The 16,071-nt window shown below is 37.7% G+C and overlaps 1 protein-coding gene across 2 annotated transcripts; it reads right to left on the bottom strand.

The window, feature by feature from the left end:
- Positions 1–2,166: 2,166 nt before the first annotated feature.
- LOC130416197 (uncharacterized) lies at positions 2,167–15,580 on the bottom strand. 2 transcript variants are annotated; one of them, XM_056742251.1, is made up of 11 exons: positions 15,396–15,580; positions 15,028–15,144; positions 13,696–13,837; positions 13,363–13,576; positions 13,227–13,286; positions 10,200–10,259; positions 9,683–9,737; positions 9,297–9,362; positions 9,033–9,140; positions 4,146–4,220; positions 2,167–2,771 (listed from the first exon to the last, which is right to left on the bottom strand). In XM_056742251.1, exons 2-11 carry the CDS (start codon positions 15,134–15,136, stop codon positions 2,530–2,532), a joined length of 1,131 nt encoding a protein of 376 aa, XP_056598229.1. In that variant the 5' UTR covers positions 15,137–15,144; positions 15,396–15,580; the 3' UTR covers positions 2,167–2,529. The 2 variants fall into 2 exon arrangements, with proteins under 2 accessions (XP_056598229.1, XP_056598230.1); XM_056742252.1 differs by having other exon boundaries at positions 15,433–15,580.
- Positions 15,581–16,071: the final 491 nt, after the last annotated feature.

Here is a 16,071-nt window from a genome sequence, read left to right as displayed (position 1 = left end):
GGTTTATGAGGTCTCTACACACATAATACACAGAACTGACAACTCGCTGGTTTACAGGGACATCAGGGTTTATGAGGTCTCTACATACAACACACAAAACTAGCCACTAACTGGTTTACAGGGACACCAGGGTTTATGAGGTCTCTTCATACACAAAACACAGAACTAGCCACTAACTGGTTTACAGGGACACCAGGGTTTATGAGGTCTCTACATACACAAAACACAGAACTAGCCACTAACTGGTTTACAGGGACGTCAGGGTTTATGAGGTCTCTACATACACAAAACACAGAACTAGCCACTAACTGGTTTACAGGGACACCAGGGTTTATGAGGTCTCTACATACACAAAACACAGAACTAGCCACTAACTGGTTTACAGGGACATCAGGGTTTATAAGGTCTCTACATACAACCAAATGTATAAAATGTAGACCTTTTTACATACATAAGTGTTTTAAGATACATTAGTACATGGAGTGGTTGATTTTGGAAAGGTGCTAAATTAAGTTTGCTAGCAGTTCAATTATAATCCCACCTTCTATGCGGTAAACCGTCTAAAGCCATGCCTCCTTCAAAAACATGAACACACACAGACTCTAATTGCCATCCATCAAAAAAGTCCAAAGTCCATTAAATTCTTATCGAAGGATGTACATACCTGTCCAAAAGAAAGAGATCAGAGCCGTGTTCCGGAGCCCTCTCAATCCTGTAAAAACTTTACAGATTTTAATTCTAGATTTTCCTCTTTCATGATCCAGATGTTTTTGCACTGCTTTTTTAAAAACTGACATTTGTTTAGTACATTTACTTGTCGGTTTGCAAGGGAAGTTTGGTTGTTACAGCTTGTCCATCATTCTCCCTTCATTGAGACAGCTGACGTCAGCAAGCTGATCACGTATGTTGTCTACGTGAACAGGATGCGACGAGTGATGCAAAATAAGCAGGATGAAAATGTACACATGACCAGTGGGTGAACGTTATTTGGTCCTACGACTTTGACCGCTATACATCTTGATAGATATGATATAGATATGATAGAGATTTTCAACCAGCACAACAACAACAAAATTCTGGACAGGATCACCTATGCTGCCTTTAATAGCGAAGAACATTTTCTATATAATTAGCAATGATAGAATGTTTAGGAGTAGTCAGAATATAACTGGTACTCTGTGTTAAAGGACTCATCAGACGAGCACTTTCAACAAGTTGGTATGATCTATTAGGGTCTTCAACAACATCCATTTTGCTTAAAAACACTCAATGGCTGTGTAAACAAAACCATTCTTGCCTTGTCAAAGACAGCTTTGCTCACAGCAGCCCATTTTGGTGCATGTCTCTTTAAATCATAGTGAGTTACAGCGAACCCCACATTCTTCTGTCCGGCATGTCAACACAACACGTGTAGTACTGCCATGGCAATGATTTGGCTAAATGATATTTCGTGAATTCATCTGCGGTTAGTTTCGTCTTAAACGTCTCAAATAATTCGTCCAGAGACAAAAAAAATCTGTCACAGCAAACAGCGCATCCTAATGTACTGACGTTGTGCGTTTACGCTTACCTAAAATCCAAAGAATGTGCACCTGCAGATCTCACGTGGATTTTAAGAGCTTGTCATTTACAAGTAATAAGGTTACAGACAACGTGAGAGCATTACTAGTTTACTGTGACAGATTTTTCAGCCCAAGCACAAATGATTTGAGAAGTTTAAAATTAAACTAACCTGCAGTGTTCGCCCCTGTTCATTAGCAAAACAAACAGCTTGCCGCAGCTAAACACAGACACACATAATGTATTAACATTCATACAGCTAAACTCCAAGTGTCCATCTGCACTTATATACAGTATATTTAACACTGGCTTTAAATGTTCTATTTAACCCATGACTGACTTAGATCCCTTCGCTATCATATGCATATGCTACTGTTATCCTCCAATATATACAGAACATTTAAGTAAATTCAGACTGTTAATAAATATTACTTTCAGCGGCAATTTTGTCTCAGTTCAGTCGTTAAAATGCATGTAGAGCAACAATGCAACTTATTTGCAACCATGACAATCATAAAATGCTCTATAAATAAAATAAAATTGAATATTTGATCAATTAAGTCTTTTGGAAGATGTAGATTAACAGGTTAAGGAAACATTCCATCATCAAATTAGTAGTAATTTATTATAATGTTGCAAGTGTTGAATCTTCAACAACATATTGTCAAATATTGTACATTGACAGGTACAAAACATTGCCTTTCAGGGACAGGAATGAAAAACATAACCCAACTTCATGAAACACCACAAATGTTAAAGTTAAAAAAACATCAACAGAGGTCTATAGTCCCTCAGATTAAACATATAAACTAAAATGATCAACACTACCAGCAGGAGAATAAAACATGTTTTCTTAAAATTTCTATTTTGAAACTAATAAATACATACATTTTTATCAAAAAAATTACAAGTTAAAAGAGTAGAACTAAAATGTGTCAAACAGATTATTAGCCCCTTGGACTACGAACATTAAAATTTCGACTTAATTTTCCACGTGTTTAAAATTTCGCCCTCGGTTCCGTACAAAATCACGTATATTTGGACGGACCGGTTTTGAAGGACCGGATGCTCGCACCTTTTGCAGACCTCACACTCCCTCATTGTTTCCAAGTGAGCTTTGCTGATGTGCATTTTGAAGTGTCTCATCACAGCGTTCACCTCAGGTTTCGTCCATGGTCTCCTTTTGGGCATCCGCCTTCCTCTGCTAGAGACTAGTAACAAACAAGATGATTAACTGCTAGCATTGCTGACTACAAACAGATCATATCTTTATTGATACGGTTTAAAAATCTTAGAAATAAAATGATCAGGTGTGCACGGTGTACACCATGATTATATAACATATGTGCTATAAAAAAAACTTGAAACTACAGTTGAATTGCAATGTGAGTCACTTTGGATAAAAGTGTCTGCCAAATGCATAAATGTAAACAAGGTTCAAAGCAGGGAATAATACAGGATCAGGATTTTTGCAGCAGATACGAGTAACGATTTTCTGTCATCATGATCGGCCAATACTTACACAGACTCCGATGGTTTAAGCTTTATATAACTGATATAAGATTTCTGCTCACTGTTTGCAGAATAAGTTGTAATTTGATAAATATTTTGATATAATCATATAAGGGCAATTAAAAGTTAAATTCCCCTTTTAAAAACATCCCTTTTTAAATATTGAAGTTCTTATTTTGGCCACATACTTGAATATAGTATAGTACCACTTGATAAAGCATTCCAGGGCACAGCTTTATGGCTGACTAACTGCCCTGATGAAGTAAGGTCTGCTACTTGAGGACTGGATTTTGGTGGCCTAACAAACAAATGAGCAAAGTGTCATCAGATAAGGCTGCTTAATCAACTCCTTACATGGCAGGATGGAAGACCTCAGTCTCTTCAAACCCCCTCTAATCTAGCCTTAAATTCAGGCCAGGGTGTTGTCAGTCTATGGCGCTCAATATTGAGAGCATATGCATTCGATTTTTATGTAAATGTGGGGGCAGACACCAGTGTTCTGACTGGCAACCTGGAAGCGCAACTGTGTTTACAAGCAGACAAAAGCTGTATTTATGCAAGTGCTTCATGAACGTGCACCATAGACTGACAAAACAGAGGAGAATATATTGATTAAATTTAGTATTGTGTTTTGTTTTTCACTCAAAGTATTCTCATTACTTCAGAAAAATTCAGTTGAGCCTGAGTGGATGGACTAATTTAACAATGTCTTTAGTACTTTGCTGGACCTTGACAACAACTATAATCATTATGTCTATGAGGAGGCTAGGAAATCTATTTGATGTCACCTGCGAGGTCTTTAGACACGTTGAACGTCATGATAAAAGTCTTTGTTCAATGTTTCTTTCTGTCATGAGCCGGGTTTGATTTTCTTTCACATCATTTCTCTCTTCATTATTGATACTAAGCTCATCTGTTCGCTAGGGCTGTCAGCAATCTTGCGCTACACATCTTGCAGTTTAATTGTAAACTTAATTGTGTATAATTGTGAAGTATACTTTACTTGTATGAAGTAATATTTTGTGCTGTTATCACAAAAATACATTTGTTGCGTTGCAAACATTTTATCATACCATCGTTTTCAGAGATTTGTCTGTCAGCTTTTAGTCCTTCTGATGTGTTTGGACATGGCCTGCTTTCCAAAAGCCCTGTTGACATAGATATGGAAATAATTATTTTACAATGTATTGCTTGCATATTATGCACTTTTATTCATAAACTATAGGGTAGGACAGTAATTGTAAGTTAAATTGCAAATACACTCCTAGATATATATATAGGTTGACCATCTGAGCCATTACTTCGGACGCGTCCTTGCCAGGATTCGAATGCGTCTTCCGGTAGTGGAATTGTCCATCACATACGTCATCGTGGTTTATTATTTCAGGTTTTATTTTATAAAGGCAGCTGTTTTATTTCAAGGTAAGAATGATTACAATGAACTACAATGATAACACGTCTTAAGTTATGTTAAAACCAGGTATCTCACTAGGTGAGTATAGCAAGTTTAGAGTCTATAATCTTAGATGAGATCAGATGCTGACAGAGTGTTTGGTGACTTTATACGGGTGCTGATGGGTGAGAAGATGAGTGACAGATGATTAAAACTAATGAGTGTTAGCTGGAGGAGGTGTGATAAGAGAGACTGATGTCTCAGTCACAGTGCCACGCCCACAGCCTGTTCCTAGGGGCAGTGCCGTCGCAGTGGTCTGTCGTTGTCAAATTGTGCGGGTTGACTGGGATGCTTGTAGTAGAAGGTGTTGAGAAGAGCGGGATCCTGTATGTTATCACTCAGGGCCCAAGAGCGTTTCACTAGTCTGTAGCCCTCCCAGTCGACCAAATTCTCCACTTTAGAGTACACACCATACCCGGGAAATGAACAGGAGTCCACGATCTGAGACGATGTCCTCGGGATACCAGAGCACTGGTATAGAGGGAGTAGGAGATGATTCCGTTGCTGTGGGAAGGCCTTTGAGACGGACTAGGTGGCATGACATGGAAACCATGACCCAGCCAGCTTGGCTTCTTTGAGGTATCACAAGCTATTGTGTTCTGTGTAGATGATAAACGAATGTTGAGCACCCTCCGGCAAATGCATCCATTCTTTCAATGATAGCTTCATGGCAAACAGTTTAGTTTCCTTTCCACCGGGGTGAATTTATGAGAGCAGAAGGCACATGGATGGAGTACTGGTTGATCTTACTGCCGCTACGATATCACCCCTCCTACCCACGAAGAGGAGGCGTCTACCTCGACGATGATGGTCTGAAATTGATCAGGGTGCCTGAGGAGAACTTTTTCTTCAGATGTTTGAAGGTATCAATGGCCAAGGGAGACCTGGGGCCTCGTTATCAACAGTGTGTAGAAAATGTTCTATATGTTCTTTGTGTCTAAGAACCAAAAAAAAAAAGTATTTATCAAACGTGCGTTCACAGTTCTTATAGACGCGTAGCCTTTATTGATAAATCCCACATGTTCATAAAGCCCATGGTCTATGTTCACGGTCATTTTCATTCGGAATACCTCCCATAATCAATATATGGTGATGAAACCTAGGTTTGTTTGGGAGGAGTTATGTGAGGGGTATGATGACGGAGCTGTAGATCTTGATGAAGTGGCGATAAAAGTTGACGAAGCCCATGAAGCGTAGAAGATCTATGAATGGAGTGGATGTTTGCCAGTTGGGTACAGCTGCCACCTTCCCACCTTGTCCATGGAAATGTCATTTTGGAGATGTTTTAACAGAGTTTGGAGGATTTTTCTGCCTTGAGGTAGAGGTGGTGCTATCAAAGACGTTCAAGGACCTCTGCAACATGGTGCTGGTGATCGTCAGGGTTCAAAGAATAAATCATCTATAAACACAAGTACAGTTGAGTGCAAAAAGCCTCTACCGCTTGCATTAAGCACAGTTGCATAAACCAGTCCATAAGGCATTATAATGTATGCATCATGACCGGTAAGGGTCAAAAAAGCTAATTTCCACTCGTCACCTTTTCTTATCCACACCAGATTGTAGGTGCTGCAGAAGTCAAACTTGGTAAAGATGCACACACCTCTCAACTGTTCGACTCCTGCCAGGATGAGGGGAAGAGGATAGCAAAACGTTGCTGTTATCTTGTTGACTGCTCAATAATCTATACAGGGTCTTAAACCCTATCCTTCTTGGCCACAAAGAAGAAGCAGGTTGAGGCAGCATGTGACAGAGAGGGACAGATGAATCCCTGAGGCCTTCGGCAAATCACTCCTCCGAGGTTTTCTTAATAGGGATGGAGAGAGCATAAATTTATCCATGGGACACCGGCAAACCCTCCTTGAGGTCTATCGTACAAGGTACCTGGGTGGCCCAAGCAGGATAGATGAAATAGGCTTTAAGATTTAGTATAGAAATAGGTTTTAAGATGGGCACTTCTATCGACTTGAAGTACAATTTGACACAAAAAGGTTGAGTTGGTGTGGATCCTTTTAGGTGTGGATCATGACGATAGATGGAAGTAATACTTTGTAAATGGTTATATGATGTATAAGACTCAACTTGATATGACTAGATTGTGAACGCAGGGCTGGTGAATCCAGGAGTGAAGAGGGTAACTGGCATAGACAAACACATTCAGAGGAAGTAGGAAGACAAGCAAACTGAAGACTTTCAACGAGAGATAATTCAGGTAGATTTAGATTAGATTAGATTCAACTTTATTGTCATTACACATATACAAGTACAGTGTAACGAAATGTAGTAAGTCACTAGGTGAGTATACCTGGTTTAGAGTATGTATTCGTAGACAAGATCAGACACGGTTCCCTTTCTGTCAGTCTCAATGTTGTGTGGAGACTGATGTTAAGAATTTGGAGTGTAGCATAAGGTGTCGGTGGCTGTGTTAGTCTCCAGGGAAGAAAAGATAAAGGGAAGAGAGGATTCGACAGCAGAAGAGAAGGTGCTCGTAGAGAAAGAGAAAAGATTACATCTGAAAGAAACTGGTTGTTGCTGTGATGCATGTGGGAAGGTGTATGTTGATGGAGATGAAAGAAAAGTGGTCAGAGAAGTGCAAAGTTTGATGTTTTCTATTGCAATTTTATCGACAATTACATGACATTTATGCAAAGAGTCAGTTTTTGCAGTGTTGGCCCTTCTTTTTCAGGACCTCTGCAATTCGACTGGGCATGCTCTCAATCAACTTCTGGGCCAAATCCTGACTGATAGCAGCCCATTCTTTCATAATAACTTCTTGGAGTTTGTCAGAATTAGTGGGGTTTTTTTGTCCACCTGCCTCTTGAGGATTGACCACAAGTTCTCAATGGGATTAAGATCTGGGGAGTTTCCAGGCCATGGACCCAAAATTTCAACATTCTGGTCCCCGAGCCACTTAGTTATCACTTTTGCCTTATGGCACGGTGCTCCATCGTGCTGGAAAAATGCATTGTTCTTTACCAAACTGTTGTTGGATGGTTCGAAGAAGTTGCTGTTGGAGGGTGTTTTGGTACCATTCTTTATTCATGGATGTGTTTTTGGGCAGAATTGTGAGAGAGCCCACTGCCTTGGATGAGAAGCAACCCCACACATGAATGGTGTTAGGATGCTTTACTGTTGGCATGACACAGGACTGATGGTAGCGCTCACCTTTTCTTCTCCGGACAAGCCTTTTTCCAGATGCCCCAAACAATCGGAAAGGGGCTTCATCTGAGAATATGACTTTGCCCCAGTCCTCAGCAGTCCATTCACTATACTTTCTGCAGAAGATCAATCTCTCCCCGATGTTTTATTTGGAGAGAAGTGGCTGCTTTGCTGCCCTTCTTGACACCAGGCCATCTTCCAAAAGTCTTCGCCTCACTGTGCGTGCAGATGCGCTCACACCAGCCTGCTGCCATTCCTGAGCAAGCTCTGCACTGGTGGCACTCCGATCCCACAGCTGAATCCTCTTTAGGAGACGATCCTGGCGCTTGCTGGACTTTCTTGGACGCCCTGAAGCCTTCTTTACAAGAATTGAACCTCTTTCCTTGAAGTTCTTGATGAACCTATAAATTGTTGATTTAGGTGCAATCTTAGTAGCCACAATATCCTTGCCTGTGAAGCCATTTTTATGCAACGCAATGATGGCTGCACGCGTTTCTTTGCAGGTCACCATGGTTAACAATGGAAGAACAATGATTACAAGCATCACCCTCCTTTTAACATGTCAAGTCTGCCATTCTAACCCAATCAGCCTAACATAATGATCTCCAGCCTTGTGCTTGTCAACATTCTCACCTGAGTTAACAAGATGATTACTGAAATGATCTCAGCAGGTCCTTTAATGACAGCAATGAAATGCAGTGGAAAGGTTTTTTGGGATTAAGTTAATTTTCATGGCAAAGAAGGACTATGCAATTCATCTGATCACTCTTCATAACATTCTGGAGTATATGCAAATTGCTATTATAGAAACTTAAGCAGCAACTTGTGTGTATGTGTATAAAAATGTGTATAAAGTCCTATGAAAAATGGACTTCTGCTAACGGTTCAGGTTCTTTTCATAAAAAAAATCGGTTTTGGATGGGAACCTGTTCTAGTTTTCAGGCCATTCAGAACATCTACTAGCCAAAACTAAAAAATTGTTGCAAGTCACAAGACATAATTCTCCATGAATTATCTTATAAACATGTACTTGGTTATAATTTCCAAATATAGCTTTCAATTTGAATGTTTTATGGAAAATATTATGAACATTAGCAGGTGCCAGTTTATAAAGTGCACATTTCCTACATTGACCTCCGTTTAAAAAAGCATATTTTGTTCTGACATGCGTCAATGGGCTATTGATATTGTACCCTAGAGTGTAGAGAATGGGTTGAAAAGTGCCTTCTCTTCTACAAGAGCTTTGGTGGAGCATTAACCTGTCACAGAAAAGCGGTTTTGCACCACGCCATACCACGTATTGCACAGAAATAAATATATTCATTGAATCACAAGATAATTTTATACCAACCTTTACATTTCAGCCCCCACCACTTCAGTGGGGAAAACGGTCCAGAGCAAACAGAACATTTTTCAAGCGAATTCATCTCCTCTTTGACAAGTTGATGTGCTTTGCAAACTAAAGAAATAAATGCAAATAAAACGATTTTGAAAATTAATTTCATCCAGTTATTAAATTGAACAGAATCAACACTGAACTGAGCTAAGACTATTAGACTTTACAGGGCCGTTGAATGCTTGAATATGAATGGTAGATGGGTCAGTTGATTTTTACCTCTGGCTGTCTCTCTCCTTCTCACTCCAACGTTCTTCTCTTTTCTCTTTCTCTTTCTTCCTCTTTCTTTTAATCAAACATTGCAATTAAAGAGAAATAATTAGATTGTGTTAATAAGTGGTAGGTACACTTACATTAGTTTTATTGGTGTAACACATATAGACCTAGGATAGCATTAACATTTTTGAGTGAACTATTCCTTCAACTATTTGAAGTACTGGCCAATTGAAGGTGAAAGCTTTTGGTGTTCTTTGGCAGATTCATGTATCTGATTAAAAACTAAATAAATTAGGAGAATAGAAAATATGAAAATAAATGAGTCTAAATATGCAAACTATAATTTACTGTGAAAATACTAAATTTCTTACATTAAAAAATTGTCCTACCATCATCACCGCTGCCTGGTCTTGTGGATTCCTGCTGGGATCCAACGGTTATGTCCTGAGTACAAGAAAAAACATGAACAAACCGATGATTATTATTTTGTGTCTTTCTTTCAGTTACATTTTAATGCATATTTTTGCTCCAAAGTAAAATAAAATGTAATAAAACAAAACAACTAATCAACAACTAATGACAATTAATCAGCCAGTAATAAAATAGACAAAAATCATCATGATCAATTGTAATTGTAATGAACCAAATCACTCTTCTGAAATCAAATTATGAGAAAACACACAAGTGTTGTAAAGCAACAGTCTACTGCTTAGTAACATACAAAGACATTTTGTGTCCTCATAAACCAAATCAGGTCCTCATAACCCATGAGAAAACACAAACAAGTGTTATAAAGCAAAAGTCTACTGCTAAGTACTATTTAGTAGCAATAAGAGAACAATTTAAATAAGAGCAATTTAGTTTGACGCTCATTCGGTTAAAAAAATGACAAAACTATAAACAAACCTCTGTAGGAGACCTGATGTCACATGCAGTCATGGCTGGACCGACAGGCTCATGAAGGTGCTGAAAGACAAAAAAAGAGAAAGAAGGAATAATAAGACATTCAGCTGTGTGCTCAAAGCCTTAATAACTCTTCTGAAACCAAATTATGGGAAAATATACAGAGGTGTTATAAAGCAAAAACCTACTGCTAAGTCAAATACAAAGACATTTTGTGTCCTCATAAACCAAATCATGTCCTCATAACCCATGAGAAAACACACACATGTTAAAAAGCAATAGTCTACTGCCAAGTCACATTTAAAGACATTTTGTGTCCTCATAAACTAAATTGTGTCCTCTTAACCCATGAGAAAACACACACAAGTGTTATAAAGCAATAACCTAGTGCTAAGTCCCATTTAGTAGCAATAAGAGAACTCAATTTAGTTTGACGCTCATTCGGTTAAAAAATGACAAAGCTATAAACAAACCTTTGTAGGAGATGTGATGTCACATGCCCTCATGGCTGGAGCGACAGGCTCATGAAGGTGCTGAAAGAAAAAAAAAGAGAAAGAAGAAATAATGAGACATTCAGCTGTGTAGTCAAAGCCTTAATAACTCTTCTGAAACCAAATTATGAGAAAACAAACACAAGTGTTTAAAAGCAAAAGTCTACTGCTAAGTAACATTCACAGGCATTTGTGTCTTCATGAACCAAATCATATCCTCATAAATTATGAGAAAACACACACAAGTGTTATAAAGCAATAGTCTACTGCTAAGTCCCATTTACTAGCAATAAGATAACTCAATTAAGTTTGATGCTCATTTGGTGCAAAAAATGACAAAACTATAAACAAACCTTTGTAGGAGATGTGATGTCACATGCCCTCATGGCTGGAGCGACAGGCTCATTAAGGTGCTGAAAGACAAACAAAGAGAATGAAGTAATAATGAGACATTCAGCTGTGTAGTCAAAGCCTTAATAACTCTTCTGAAACCAAATTATGGGAAAATATACACAGGTGTTATAAAGCAAAAACCTACTGCTAAGTCAAATACAAAGACATTTTGTGTCCTCATAAACCAAATCATGTCCTCATAACCCACGAGAAAACACACACAAGTGTTATAAAGCAATAGTCTACTGCCAACTCACATGTTAAGTAATTTTGTGTCCTCATGAACCAAATCAAATCCTCATAAATTATGGGAAAACACACAACTGTGAAAAAGCAATAGTCTACTGCGAAGTCACATACAAAGACATTTTGTGTTCTCATTAAGTAAATTGTGTCCTCTTAACCCATGAGAATACACACACAAGTGTTATAAAGCAAAAGTCTACTGCTAAGTACTATTTAGTAGCAATAAGAGAACAATTTAAATAAGAGCAATTTAGTTTGACGCTCATTCGGTTAAAAAATGACAAAACTATAAACAAACCTCTGTAGGAGACATGATGTCACATGCCATCATGGCTGGACCGACAGGCTCATGAAGGTGCTGAAAGACAAACAAAGAGAAAGAAGAAATAATGAGACGTTCAGCTGTATAGTCAAAGCCTTAATAACTCTTCTGAAACCAAATTATGGGAAAATATACACAGGTGTTATAAATCAAAAACCTACTGCTAAGTCAAATACAAAGACATTTTGTGTCCTCATAAACCAAATCATGTCCTCTTAACCCATGAGAAAACACACACAAGTGTTATAAAGCAATAGTCTACTGCTAAGTCCCATTTACTAGCAATAAGATAACTCAATTAAGTTTGATGCTCATTTGGTGCAAAAAATGACAAAACTATAAACAAACCTTTGTAGGAGATGTGATGTCACATGCCCTCATGGCTGGAGCGACAGGCTCATGAAGGTGCTGAAAGACAAACAAAGAGAATGAAGTAATGATGAGACATTCAGCTGTGTAGTCAAAGCCTTAATAACTCTTCTGAAACCAAATTATGGGAAAATATACACAGGTGTTATAAAGCAAAAACCTACTGCTAAGTCAAATACAAAGACATTTTGTGTCCTCATAAACCAAATCATGTCCTCTTAACCCATGAGAAAACACACACAAGTGTTATAAAGCAAAAGTCTACTGCTAAGTACTATTTAGTAGCAATAAGAGAACAATTTAAATAAGAGCAATTTAGTTTGACGCTCATTCGGGTAAAAAAATGACAAAAATAAAAACAAACCTCTGTAGGAGACCTGATGTCACATGCCGTCATGGCTGGACCGACAGGCTCATGAAGGTGCTGAAAGACAAAAAAAAGAGAAAGAAGGAATAATAAGACATTCAGCTGTGTAGTCAAAGCCTTAATAACTCTTCTGAAACCAAATTATGGGAAAATATACACAGGTGTTATAAAGCAAAAACCTACTGCTAAGTCAAATACAAAGACATTTTGTGTCCTCATAAACCAAATCATGTCCTCTTAACCCATGAGAAAACACACACAAGTGTTATAAAGCAATAGTCTACTGCTAAGTCCCATTTGATAGCAATAAAAGAACTCAATTTAGTTTGACGCTCATTCAGTTAAAAAAATGACAAAACTATAAACAAACCTCTGTAGGAGACCTGATGTCACATGCAGTCATGGCTGGACCGACAGGCTCATGAAGGTGCTGAAAGACAAACAAAGAGAATGAAGTAATAATAAGACATTCAGCTGTGTAGTCAAAGCCTTAATAACTCTTCTGAAACCAAATTATGAGAAAATATACACAAGTGTTATAAAGCAAAAACCTACTGCTAAGTCAAATACAAAGACATTTTGTGTCCTCATAAACCAAATCATGTCCTCATAACCCATGAGAAAACACACACATGTTAAAAAGCAATAGTCTACTGCCAAGTCACATTTAAAGACATTTTGTGTCCTCATAAACTAAATTGTGTCCTCTTAACCCATCAGAAAACACACACAAGTGTTATAAAGCAAAAGTCTACTGCTAAGTCCTATTTAGTAGCAATAAGAGAACTCAATTTAGTTTGACGCTCATTCGGTTAAAAAAAATGACAAAACTATAAACAAACCTCTGTAGGAGACCTGATGTCACATGCTGTCATGGTTGGAGCAACGGGCTCATGAAGGTGCTGAGAGACAGAAGCAAAGCTGAAGTAATAAGATTATATTAGTAAATTACTTTATTTAAATTAAAATATACTCTACCTTGTAATGTTCCTGTCCATGGCGAGAACGCCATGGCAAGTTATGTCCTCCATAATCGTATAATATTTCTTCACCTGCATCGATGTCCTTGATTGCAAACAAACATAGATGTGGCTTTCCATCAACATCTAGAATTTTCCTCATTTTTGCATTTGGCTTCTCATCATCGTTAACAAGTCGACCGAGTGAGCCATTATCATAAGAGGCATCAATGCTATAGGGAAAAAACATTGACAACCGAGTGTTAAATTGGTTTCAGAGTAAAGAAATACGTTAAAAAAAATGCATCATGATGCAGAAGTGTTAACATACAGTAAAATTCAGGCTACTTACCAGTAGTTATGCCCTAGGTGGTTAAAAAAGTATGCATATTCATTTAATATGTCTTCAAAATCCCCTTTCTCAATTAAAGTTCCTCTGTATTCAAGAATGAAGGAACCTTTTACAATAAGGGTATTTGCAAATACTCCCCGACCTGAATGACAAAAAACAACAGGCAACAGTTAAACATTTTTATTAAAAATATATATTTATTAAAGTATTTTTTTATTTAAAAAAAAAAATCTGAAATTATGTTTTAATAATAAATATTTTTATTAACTTATTTATTATTAATTCAAGTAATTTTTATGGTGTGAAATTGAGAATCTCTCTGTTTGATTGTTGTTCAAGTATATTCATTCTTATTATTATAGGGCAATAGCACATGTGCCACGATGATTAGACTACGTATAGTCTGTCAGTTCAAATCAGATTTTTGTGCATAATCAGTTTCAAGCTACATTCACATGTGGTTTAAAATCCTTTTCAAATTGCATTTCTGGAAATCAGTTTCAGTCCGAAAAAGATAGATTGAGTTTGAGTTTCTTTTGGCTAACGTTACGTTCTTGCTCCACGTGAAACAACACATTTAAACGTAAACATGTCAGATATCAATGCATATATTGTTGTCGGTCTGCTGGATTACTGAAAAGAGCCCCGTATTCCAGCCTCATACGCTTCAGCAGCAGTTTCATTAGACATAGTAATCCAGCGCATCGGCTACACGTCATGATTTTGTTAGAAAAATGTACATTGTTCAACTCTATACAATGTTTTTCTGACTGATCACCATTCTACGAGAGCGACAAAGCAGTGTGCTGTGGAATCCTTCTCACGGTACTGCGATGTCATACACCGGTCGGTTTGCACAGCCGTGCATAAAGTTTAACTCTACCTTGTCAATATAATGCCATTGTCATAGAAACCAAATCAGATACTGCAAAAAAACGAGTCACTGGATCTGAACAATTGCTGTACACAGTTTGGACAATCAATCATTTAAATTAGATTCCAATCTTCTATGCCCAAAAATCTGATTTGCGGTGACAGTCTGAACTAAGCTTAAGTTCTACAGAAGAGTGCAAACTAACTATAAATGGGTTTGATTTCATTTGCTAACATGAAAAAACTATAATTGTACAATATTCCATAACAATTGTTAATAAATGCTTGTTGTTTCTAATTGTAATTTCATGTATACCTTGAAGTAGCATTTGACCCTGACAGTTAGTGTAACTACATTAAATCCCTGGTGAATGGTCAGGAATATGGACTGAAAAAAAATCTTTAAAAAATATAGTAGAATTTAACTAATCAAGATAAGGTTTACAAAAAAACACTCACCTTTGGCGGGATTAATGTATCGCTCTGATATTATGTTTTTGTCTTTCCCCATTTTCACATGGTGTATGGCATCTTTGAGAGGATTTAATCCTCTGCCACGTCTCATCATTCGACTCACTACAAAATACAATGCAAAGTCAATCTTTATAAACAGTATTATATTAATAACATGCTTAAGTTGTTTGTTGTTTGAAATACACTCCCTTTTAAATTCGTAGTTATTGAATGTTGAACTATTTTATCATTACAATTACATAAACCGCTCTACGAAATGTCCTACGTTATAAATCCCATATCAACCAGTTTAATTATAGATGAATAGACACGAAATAGCTTTTCATTATATCACATAAGCGATATATAATTACATAAATCACATTAAACATTTTTCACTCTTGAACTGACCAACGTGTGTGAATCAAGGTCGCTATGGGAGCGAGCAGCATCACGTGTTACAGAACGCATTAACCAGCAGTAACCAGCTAAACCTTCAAGCCGTCCCGTTACGATTATTTTAAATCACGCGACCAAGAGACATTTTGTGGACTTTATGCTTATTCTCTACAATGTTTTATATTTGAACTTCGATAAATAATTAAATAAAAGTATATCGTATGAGTGTTTAGACGATCTGACATATTACCCAGCAAACACAGAACGTTCCCCTAACGTTCCCCTATGGTTCCCATTTGGTTTTTTTGTTGGGAACCATAGGGGAACGTTTCAAGAACGTTCCCTGTAGGTTATATTTTTCCTAACCAACAGCTAACGTTTCCGGAACGTTCCCTGCAGGTTCGTTTTTTCTAACCAACACCTAACGTTCCCGGAACGTTCCCTGCACGTTAGTTTTTTTCTAACCAACAGCTAACGTTTCCGGAACGTTCCCTGCAGGTTCGTTTTTTCTAACCAACACCTAACGTTCCCGGAACGTTCCCTGCACGTTAGTTTTTTTCTAACCAACAGCTAACGTTCCCGGAACGTTACCTGCACGTTAGTTTTTTTTCTAACCAACAGCTAACGTTCCCGGAACGTTCCCTGCAGGTT

Source organism: Triplophysa dalaica, unplaced genomic scaffold, assembly GCF_015846415.1.
Source record: "Triplophysa dalaica isolate WHDGS20190420 unplaced genomic scaffold, ASM1584641v1 Contig1, whole genome shotgun sequence".
NCBI classification, from domain to species: Eukaryota; Metazoa; Chordata; class Actinopteri; order Cypriniformes; family Nemacheilidae; genus Triplophysa; species Triplophysa dalaica.
The sequence above is the reverse complement of the archived record's forward strand: the minus strand, read 5'-3'. Positions and strand labels throughout refer to the sequence as shown.

What these genes read in the sequence shown, in the direction of transcription:
- LOC130416197 (XM_056742251.1), bottom strand. Translation starts at nt 15,136, where the DNA reads ATGATGAGACGTGGCAGAGGATTAAATCCTCTCAAAGATGCCATACAC. An exon ending in GTGGGGGCTGAAATGTAAAG is followed by an intron (nt 4,221 to 9,032) that starts GTTGGTATAAAA and finishes CTATGTCAACAG; the next exon opens with GGCTTTTGGAAAGCAGGCCA. An exon ending in ACAAATCTCTGAAAACGATG is followed by an intron (nt 2,772 to 4,145) that starts GTATGATAAAAT and finishes GTTTGTTACTAG; the next exon opens with TCTCTAGCAGAGGAAGGCGG.